Genomic DNA, 10,990 nt, shown 5'->3' with positions numbered 1-10,990 from the left:
TGGGTGTCAGAGAGGAGACAGGTGCACCAGTAATCCCAGGAACGCAACTAGCACTTTCTAGTTTTAACTTGGTTCTGGTGAAAACCACTGGATTGGCAGGTGCCCTGGGGGCTGACATTTTCTATTTGCTCACAGAGCAGGTACAACAAAGGCAATGAAAGCTTCCTGCCTGCCCTCCCAGCAAACGTGTATGCTCCATCATGGTACCAGGAAATGGAAAAGCCTTCACCATCCCTGGCAGCTGAGTTTGGAGGCCAGAAATGCATCAAGAAAGGGGGAACTGAGTTAATAAGGGTCATGCAGCTAGATCATATGACTTGCCACATGGCTTGGATAACGTAACTGCTTTCTCCCCCTCCAGTGAGCTGCACCATGTTGAGCAGTGAGTTATAGGCCAAGGGGGAAAAAGAAAAAAAAACCCAAGTAAACACAGGCTCTCAATATGCAGCTTTCCCTTGCCTGCCAGCACTAAACATCCTGGCCTGAGACCTATGAGAGTGAGACCTGCTTCAATCCCTCTTCTCCTGAGAGCTGCTAGGACCATCCTTGTCCATCATAATCAGGTGCACCATCTTATTTAACATCTTCATTGATGATCTGGAAGAGGGAATAAACAGCAATGTGAATGACATTTCCCGATGATAATAAATTTGAGATATTTTTTTGAGTGCCAGTGAGGACGGAGAAATAATAGAAAGAGAACTAGGGAGATTAGAAACATGGGCAGAAAATAATGAGATTCATTTTAGAAAAATGCAAGTGAATGCATCTGGGGGAATGCAATCTGAAACATGTGGTATGAGTGCATAGATAGAGGGGATATAGGGATTCAGTAGGAGGAGGGAACCTGGGAAGGAGCTCTGAATGGGAACATGGTGTGATGGTAGATGGCATGCTGTTCAGTGTGAGCTTGTACTGTGATAAGGCAGCCAAAAAAGACCAAGGCAATTTTGGGGCTGCAGGTGCAGAGATGTTGCTGTCACAGTTCTTCTGCGTGGCTGTGGCATGACCCCTCCTGGAATACTGTATTTGGTTCTTAGCACATCATTATCAGAGTGAGATTGGCAATCTACAGAGATCTGAACTATGCAAATGACCTGAGGGCTGGAGAGATTAATTTATGAGGAAGGATTAAGCACTAAATATGTATAGATGGCTAAGTGATGGTTTAAGTGAAAGGATGTGTGATGAGAATCTGCTAATGTGAAAGCGGAAAGGGGAGGATTTACTGCAAGTTGTACCCCAGGGAAAGGGGGTAACTGAGAGTAACAGTGTCATTAAAAGGGAAAGCATTGATTGAATATGGGGAAGAAGTGTAAACAGCAAGGTCTGTTAGTGTGTGGAGTGCTCCCAAAAAAGAAATTATGGAAATCTCATTGTTCAGGACATGTGAAACTAGAATGGGCGAAGCATTCAAAATACTCTGTAGAGGACAAGCATGAATCCTGTGGGGTGAACTAGATGGGGCCTTCTAGTTCATTTTCTGTTTTCTGCATCTCCAGTTTCTTTAACTCATCTCTTAACTCTGGCCACTGCAGGGTGAAAATTTAGCTATAGGGACCATTTCTTCCTCTACGTATCCAAAGCCCAAAATGACAGTATGGGTGTTGTGCTATTCATGCTCTTTTTCTTCTTTGCTTTTCCATTCCACTAGCATTAACTCCCTTGCCTGTTGATTTGTGCATCCTTTTCTTCCTCATGCCCTATCCTCCCTCTGCCACCTTGGTCTAACTATGGGTACCTTAGAATTTCTAGGCTAAAAGATTGGATTTTGTATGAGAACAGGAGTCCTGTGCTGAGGATGGTTTGGACTATACTCCCTTTTCCCTATAGCAGGCAAAATAGGTTCTGCTCAGAGTTCTGTGAAAGTGAAAAGCTCTGAATAAGTGAGGGCTGGGAGGGAGAGGCTGTCATGCACTGGGAATACATTTGGCACAGGTTAATAACACACAGGGAGATAAGGCACATCAATTACCCAGCTGTTCAGCCAAAAGGAAATGATTAGCAGGCACTTAAAGAGCATGTGCACATGGAGGACCCTCAACTTTGCACAGTCCACAGTTGATGTGTTTCAGGGAGCTCCAGACCCTTCCCACTGCTCTGGCACTTATTTCAGGTACACACTGAATGAACTGTTGCTGAGTTCTGGCACTCGCTACACTAAACTGTCCTTTTCCCCCTACACTAGACTGCCCCAAGAAATACCTTGAAGATTGCAGGAGATTCAAGGATTCCTGATTCCTTTTTATCTACTCAGAGGTGTAGGTTGTAGCTGTATTGGTCTAAGGGCATAGACAGACAAGGTTCTTTGGATGAATCTGAGATATTTTATTAGACCAACTTAAATAGTTGGGGAAAAAATTTTTTTAGCAAGCTTTTGGGTTTAAAAACTCTGTCAGCCATAATCTTGTCCTTTCACCTGGTGGTGAAGTCCTCAAACACACTGCACCAAAAAAGACATGATGTAGTCATGTCCAGGAAGCATTGTGGGTGGGCAAATTGGCCCTGTCACTTGTTATCCTAGCCAAAACCCCACACTGACTTAGCTATGCTGTGTCCAGTATAGGAGGCAGCTGCTCAAGAGCTGCACAGCCTGCTTGAGGACACAGCTATGGGCAGTAGTTTTACTGTATAGGCAATGGCCAGTCTGGCATACATTCAAGATAACTTATAACTAATGCATGACATTTATAGAAACAAGCATGTACATGGTCATGGGTGTGCACAACAGACCACTCTGAAATGCACACAGGCACCAAATGGACATTCCCACACACATTCATAAACACACCACAAGTGGTATACATGTGCCCACGCTCAGATGAACCCAATACAAATATTTCTGGAGTGACAGACATTCTCTTGCAGGTATGCACATGAACTTGCATACAGACATGCATAGTTAGGTGTATACATATGCTCATGGACACAACCCACCAGTAATGAAGTAATTCATCAGGAAATGTTACTTGCCTCAAAATTGCCTTCTGCAGTTTCAGCTGGAGGAGGTGTTATTCTCTTTCTGCTTCATCCCATAACACTGTTGGATAGTGTAACGTGGATGGGCAGGCTACCACATCCCATGTTGGAGGCGGCTGCTTTGCAGGGATAGATAAGCAATCCTGCTAAGTGGTCCGTAAAGAATTTGCATCCCATTCTGAATAAAGTGCTATAGGAGTGCAAAGCTGTTAAATGGAACTAGCAGAGAGATTATCTTGTCCTTTATATCAGTCTCAGGTTTCAGAGTTTCTTATGTGAACAGTTTACAAAGGTACAGAGAACCCCCCAGGGCTGCACAGCCTGGAGAGGGATCTGGTGCTAACATAAAGGATAGTTGTGAGGTGGCCCATAAGTAGATAGCAAGTTAACTATGCAGCTGTAGAGTCATACAGGTGTACATGAACAACTTGACATTGCACAACAGAGACTCACAGCTGTATCCTGCTTCCCTGTAGTCTCTTGGAATGGACTCTGGATGTGATGCTATCTTGTGAGAGCACTTCTCCTTAGCCGGGGAGGCTGAAGCAGAGGTAAAGGTTACAACATGCTGAGAAGGAAGGGCCATCGCCATAGCCCTTCCTCCCCTGCCATTACATGCCCCCTCCCCATTTAGAGTAGTAGCCTACCTGTATTTTATCAACTCCCCAGAGGCTTTTTGATAGACTCCTGACTCTGGTTATATTGTCTGGCCTCTCTTCCATTGGCCATCACTCTCAAGGGCCAGTATATATGAGAGGGAGAATCTCACTTGGGTACCTTCTATGGGGAGAGAAGGGCACAGAGGAGCCAGGTGTTTTGGCAGTGGATGAATAGTATCTGCAGTGTATCATCTTGGTCTGTTGTTATCTGCGTGGCATTTACAATCCTGGAATCTCAGTACCACCCACCCTTGTGTCGTGCAGGCCTGAAGGATAGCATGTGTCATCAGAGGCTGTGCTAAGTGATGCCCACTGTGAATGGCACAGGTCTTCATGACAAAGAGTCCCCCTGATCCTTGCACCACTTTTCCTGAGTCTCGATACTTCCTCTTCTTCCCCAGGCACTTTCCTCTGCTCATTAAGCTTACAGCTTTTCTTGCCATTTGAGAGCAGCTTCTCCTGGAGGAATCAAAATTCACCTTCCAGCCTTCTAACAACAAAACCAGGTGCTTCTAAAATAGGGAAGGGGTGAGCCAAAGGCCAGCATTTACTCCTGGCTAGCAAGCTAACAAGCTTCTTCTGGACTGGTGTGTGTGCATGCATGCAAGTGTGGGGCAGTGGGGGAGCTGCTTAGGTGGATAAGCAGTAGACACAAAACATCAGGAGGGGTTAAACTTTGATCCTTAGGGGCTTTAGCAACTCACATGGGAAGCTGCAGGCCAGGGGTACAGCACTGAGAAGACTGTGTCTTTGGGTAAACGCCATAAAGAAGAGAGGAAAGTCAACAGAGATTATGAATGCCCTTCTTTCTCCTTGAAAGTTGGTGCAGGATCATCAGCATCACTCCGCCCAGACATGATTGATTTAACATTTTTGAGGAAAAATTTTCCTATAGTTCTGTGCACTTGGTAAAAATAGGTAGAGACATTTGTCAGAAAACAGTATTCTTTTATATGCCATTTGTCTGTCATGTGTCCTTCAGCAGCAGAGGAATGTGATGGGATATTCTAGAACAGTGATTCTCAACCAGGATGCTACAGCACCCTGGGCTACTGCAACATCCTTTTAAGGATGCTGTGGTGTGCCACGCAATATGAACACTGTTAGGTGTGCAGACACCCACGTGATTAGATCGAGAGATTTCAAATAGGAATCCACAGGATCAGAAACATTCTGATCTGTTGTGGTCTTTCTGAGTTTTTTTGCAACAGAAGAATTGCTCTGTTACTTTTCTATCATCAAAAAACAAGTGAAAGCTAAGAGTTGGCATTTTCCAAGGGGTATCTTGAGTCTAATGAGGGATGCCTTGGGTCTTAAAAGATAAGAACCATAGTCCTGGAGCAATAGGACAAGGGGCAATGGGAAGTTGCTAATATTTTTCTGGGGAGGCAGTGACCCTGTTTACATTCCTTGTCCCTGGTCTTCAGCTGAAGCATGTGGCACAGTAAAGCCCAGATGGCATTTCTATTAGACTTGGCGCTCTCCATATTCTGTAGATTTTCTGGGACATCTCTTGTGATCCAAAGATCCTGCCGTACCATAGGAGAGTCAGCGGGAAATGACTCCTGGAGTTGTGGGGGCTAAGAACAATGCCCTGGAAGGTTCAGAGCTTTTTAGACTAGTCTCAACTTTGAGCACTATATTCAGATACTGTAGAATGCAGGTGGATGGGTCCATCAGGAAAATGTATATATAATACCTATTTGTAGATAGTATCCATAATAGATAATGGAGTCATAATGGAGGGCATGGTCCAAAATGGTTATGTTAGTGAGATTTCAGTGGAAAGGGTGACTTATTGAGTATAGGTTTCTCCGGCCAGTGTCAGGTTGCAGTGGACTGTGTCTGTCTGCATGCCTTCCTCTCTACCTTATTATATATACTATGCCATTCACTGTGATGTATGAACGCTTATAGAAAGGGGACGTTGGGAAGAACCTTCTAGTCCTCCTTGTTCTTTCTAAGGAAAGGAAAGAAGCAACCTCTCAACATGCTTGAGAGCAAGTGTGTGTGTGTGGAGCTCATTCTTCTCTCCCCAGTCATTGATATGTGGCAACTTCTGGGCTGAAATGCATTAGCCAGCCTGCCTCAGCTGCACTAGCCAGCAGTGAGAGTGCAGGGAAAAGGAAGAAACTGGAACTGCAGGAGAAATTTTAGAGCTGGAAAGTAACATCATTTGAACTGGAGTTTGGCCAGAATACTAGAATTAGCAGCATTTTAATCCCTACTCTGCAAAATGTGCCTTAATATCTGTAAATCAGCAGTCCCCAATCCCCGGCCCCCAATATCTGTTAGACCTGCTGACATCACTCATAACCACAGGAAATTAAAAAGTTAAAGCTCAGACTGCTGTCACTATGGTCCCGGTTGATGGGGAGAGCAAAGCAAATGCATAATGTGCTCACTATTTGTGCTTGTGGGCCAGAGCAGGTTGGGGGGCCACTGTCACCAGTGGTCAAGACCTTGGTTTCATCCAAAAGAGGTCACCAGCAGGAGAACTTCTCCTCTCACGCTATCCTGGTACATCCCTATTGGGTCCAAATAATGAGCACAACCTACTGACTTGCCCAAACCACTTGGATTTCCCCTATCAATCTCTCTAACAAGTGTGCCAAGCCTGAGCCTACTTAACATGTAAGAGGTGTTGTGATCATGACCTTTGGCGTGACTTGTCAGGGGGGAGGGAGATTTTATCTGAATCAAGAAAAGTGGTGTTTCTCAGACCTCCAGTAGGGCAGCTGCCAGTCATTTAGCTTTGAGGCTCCCAGAGGGATTATTCTGGTTCTACATGTGTGTAACCGCTAATGAGTCATTCCAGGCTGCACAAATTGCAGCAGATAATCTGCCCATGATGCAGCTACTTCTGTGTTTTTGGTTTGATCTGCAGGGAATTGCCAGACTGTGTCTTACCCCCAGCAGTCAGTAGTCTTGGGCAGAGGCTGTTTGTCTAAGTGCTGTAGGGAAAGCTATTTCCCAGCCTCCCAGTCCTCACTCTGGCATACCTCAACTGTGTCTGCTGGTGGTGAGGTGAAGAGACCATGCACATTAAATCCGACTGAATTAATCTTGTTGCATTAATTATGATGCTTCCTGTGTTACATTTTGGAATTGTCATGCCCTCGTCAGTGTGGCTGCTCCAAGCATCATCATCATAAGTCATTCCTCCTAGCTGTCCCCACTAACCTTTTTTCTCTGTCATTAATGGGATAGAAGCTAGTTTGAGGCACAGCATGTTAATAGGCTGTAGGGAGAACCTGAATCAGAGTGGGTGATAGGAGTAGTGGAGAGAGAGGAGGAACAAGGGGGATAAGGAATATGTGGACCTATTGGAGGATTTAGTTAAATGACTGGTATTGGTGGAAATATAACTTTTTGGTTATGGGAAGAGCATGCTGGCACTTTAATTATTGGAATTAAAAAAAACAAAGCCAACTTTCCAAAGCCAGTGCGTTGGCAAGAGACAGGATATTTTTTCAGAGGCTGGGGGTATTCAGTGTACCAAGTCTCAGGAATCTCAGTAGTGTCCCTAGGGGATGTTATGTCCACTTTGTAAAATCTCTCTGTATTTGCTATTCTTTCAGCCTTCAAATCTCTTCAGAGGGGTATTATGAAAATGTGGGCAGAGAGGAGGGACTAAAGGCTGGAATAGCAGTGGGGGCTGCAAAGCTGGATTGAGGGGCATTGCAGAACAGGAAGGGGCCTGGGACTGGAATAGCAGAGGGGGTATGCTATATGAGATTGGCTGAACTGTGTGGGTAAAGGGGTGGGGGGTTCTGCATTGAAGCAGCAGGGGGTGCTGCAAGTCAAGCTAGTGCGGCATCAGTAGAGTTGTGTGTGGAGGCTGTAGTACTACATCAAGGAACTGCTCATGAAAAGAATGAACTGGCAAGTCTGGGAAAGATAACCTGCAGCTTTAGCGTGAAGACAGAGGATTATAAAGAGATAAGATCCAGGTTTTGGATCGTGAGGACTGCTAAGTCCTGTGCTGCTGACAACAGGATGTTTCTAGCAGGCTGGGTGCTTTAATGCTGTTTTATTCTTCTGAGCTAGTTTGCATAAAGTGCATATTCTACAAGCACCAAGGGTAGCAGCAGGATAAGAGACATAACTCACTCCATCCCTTGGTGATCAGTGTAGCCCTTCAGCTCAGGGCCTTTTGTCTAACACCATGCTCACGTTACATTCCCATGTCAGGCCATTTTTTGAACTTTCAAGCTTGCTCCATCCCTTTGCTTGAATTACTAAAGGGAAATCTAGTCCTATGTTTTCTCAGTAGGGCCCTCCCTTCAGGCATGGCCAACCAATGGAGGGGCCAAATGCACAATACTCTTTATGGCTCTGTCATACCCCTTGTGACTGTGACAAATGCTATTTTGTTTTTCCAAGGCCCAGCCGTGCTCTCCCTCTACCCTTCATCATAAAAAAAAAAACACAAACCCCACACTATTATAGCACACCTTTCTCATGCTTCCACTACTTTAGCATATGAGCAATCCAGGTATTACAGTGATGGACACTTAATATTGCATTCCCATTTGTTATTTGTGGTACAGTATCACCAATCAAGACCAGTTGTGGTAGGAATTGACATACAGGTGACAAAATGCCCATCCCTCACTCAAAGAGCTAACTGTCTAAGTGGGATGAATTGCATCTCTGATGTAGGGCATGTCTTGCAAAGTTTCAGAGGATTGCACCATCATCCAAGTATCTGTGAGCAGAGAGCCTAAGGCAGTGCTTCCCAATCTTTTCCTCAGCGTGACCCCATTTGAACACTGGGGATTTTTTGCAACCCCAAAGTGATGCAGACAAGATCAGTGCCCCCTCCCCCTGTGGGCAGCATGGCCAGAACGGAGCCCGTGGGTAGGGGGATGATGCAGGCTGCCCTCTGTGGGCTCAGGTCTCCCTACCCTGTTGCCCTTCCCTGAAGGCCTCCATGGCTTAGCAGGCAGGATCTGGTGCAGGAGGGTAGAGTGGCATGGGTAGGCTCAGTGCTGCTGCTGGGAGCTCCATGCCAGCTTCTTTGCCATGGCAAGGCACTCCCTGCTCCCCAGCAGCAGTGGTGGTAGCACAAAGTTGTGGTCTCCATTGCTTTTGGGTGGGCAGGGGGTGCCTCAACATGGTAGTGCGGCCAGAGTGGGGCTCCTGGTAGTGGCACCCTCCCCACCCTGTTGTGCCCTCCTGCACTGGGTCAGGCCCACTGGGCTGTGGAGGCCCCAGGGGTGGGGGTGGGGTCAGTATGGTGGGGAGCCCTGAGCTGGCAGCAGGCAGCCTGCATTTGTTCCCCACCCTTGTGCACAGATCTGGGGAGCGTGTCCCCCCTGCCCCTCATGCCTCCTTCCCCAGTAGTATACACAGCAGCAGGGAGCTAGTCCCTTCACTGCCTCATGGATGAGCCACCCTTGGCTCCATCCTGCTTCCCCAGCTGGGTCCTACATTCCTGCCCATGCCCCATGTACCGGCCCAGTTGGGCAGCATCCTCAGCCCTGTCCCACTCCCTCCTTTCCTCCGTCCCTCCATCACTGTGGGGGCCTTAATCTGCCCTTGCCCCCCATAGAGTTACCTGGAGGGAGCTGCAGGAGCTGCTCTGCATACTGCCTGGCTGCCACGTGCATGTGCGCACATGCATGTGACATCCCCTGCCTGATCACCCTCTTCCTGCTTCCCCCAACCCCAAGCTGCCCCTTGCAGGCTGGAACTTTGCCAACCTGCAAGGGGACCCTGCCATTTCCTGCTTTTTTCCTGTGATTTTCATCATAATCAGTCGACACTGTCAAGTGTCTTTGCAACCCCAATTTTAACATTGCAACCACAAGGTTGGGAACTGCTGGTCTAAGAACTGAGTAGCCATGCCAGAACTTCCCTGTCATCCCAAACTTAGTTATTCGTGGTGCACCAATATATCGGTGCAATATCAGATCAGCACTGATAAAAGAAAAATTAACATTATTGGCTATTGGCTTTTTTTGGCTGGTGTAGCTGATAATATCACTGATAAATATAATATGCCTTCTGGCCAGGGCCCAAGGATGCCACGTGCATGCACGCAGCTGCACGCATGCACGTGGCTAAGAAGGCAGCCAGGCAATGTGGAGCGCAGTGCCCTGCAGGTAAATCTGTGGAGGGGAAAGGGCATGGGGGGGTGTAGATTGAGGTCCTGATGGTGAGGGAGGGAGTGGGGCAGGGGCTGGGACTGTGGATGCTGCCCAGCCAGAGCAGTGAATGGGGACTGGGGCAGGGAGCAGGACAGAGCCACAGGGGGCATAGGGGAGGAATGGGGAGGGGTGAATCCCCACTGCTGTGTGTGCCCCCCAGGGGATGCATGGAGGGCATGTGCCCCCCCAGACTTGTGTGTGGGGCAGATGCGGGCTGCCTGCTGTGGGCTTGGGGCTCTCTGGTATGCTGCCTATGCCCCAGGGGCTCCTCATTGTCCACACATCCCCTGCCTGCCTGGCAGTGGTGGCGGTGGCAAGTTGTGCTTCCCGCTGCCAGTGCAGGCAAGGGACGTGTAGCCAACATGGGGCTCCCGGGGCAAAGGCAGCAGAGTGGAGAGCCCCGAGCCCACAGCAAGCAGCCCGCATTCACTTTCATCCTGCTTGGCTCTGCTCCGGTTAAAAGAATCCCCGCACTTAAAAATAGTGGTGGTGACACTTGAACTAAAGCTCCTTTGATGAGCTTTACTTCAAGCGTCCCTGCTGCCATTTTTAAGAGCTGGGATGCTGGTCCCCTGGATTAGCTGCATCTTCGTCCCACTCCCTGCCCCCACCCCAGGTCCTGTTCACGGCCCTGACTGGGCAGCGCCTCCAGCCCCTGCTCCACTCCATCCCTCACCGTGGGGGCCTTGATCTGTCCCCTCCGCACCGCTTCCCTCCCCCTTCCCCTTGCCCTTCACAAACTTACCTGCAGGGCGCTGCTCTCCACACTGCCTGGCTGCATTTCTGTAGATTGGTTATCAGATCAGTATCAGTCGATATGGCTCATTAATAAAGAGCTATTGGTTTTGGCCAAGAAAATCTTCATTGGTGCACCTCTATTAGTTATGATTAGTTGTTTTATTTTTGAGTATCTAAACTCTGCTGGGGTTTCTTACAAAGATAAGTAGGATGCTTTCCCTGTGCCCTCCCATGTCAGTGTGGTAGCGCAGATGAGTTGGTTGAACAGAAAAAAAGGGGAGGAGGGACTGAAGAGTGGGTGGGTGACCCTAATGAGTTCACATGCCTTACTCAGCAAGGCACATGCTCATCTTAGTGGGTCTATTTACCACTACTTTTGTGCTTGTTCTTATTCCTTCCTATTCCTCTGGCCTCATGCCTGGTGGGTGAAGCACCAGAGATTTTTAGGGGGAATCTGAA

General features: G+C 47.7%; 1 protein-coding gene across 1 annotated transcript in view; it reads left to right on the top strand.

The window, feature by feature from the left end:
* The first annotated feature begins 412 nt into the window (after positions 1 to 412).
* Positions 413 to 10,990, top strand: part of CACNA1I (calcium voltage-gated channel subunit alpha1 I) — a 261,054-nt gene continuing 250,476 nt past the window's right edge. The window contains 1 exon segment of the mRNA XM_025211326.1: positions 413 to 563. Within this exon segment, the coding sequence (XP_025067111.1) occupies positions 492 to 563 (72 nt within the window). The 5' untranslated portion in view covers positions 413 to 491.

The sequence above is a fragment of the Alligator sinensis genome, unplaced genomic scaffold, assembly GCF_000455745.1.
Source record: "Alligator sinensis unplaced genomic scaffold, ASM45574v1 scaffold215_2, whole genome shotgun sequence".
NCBI lineage: Eukaryota > Metazoa > Chordata > Crocodylia > Alligatoridae > Alligator > Alligator sinensis.
Note: the sequence above shows the minus strand (reverse complement) of the source record. Positions and strands in the feature narration are given on the sequence as shown.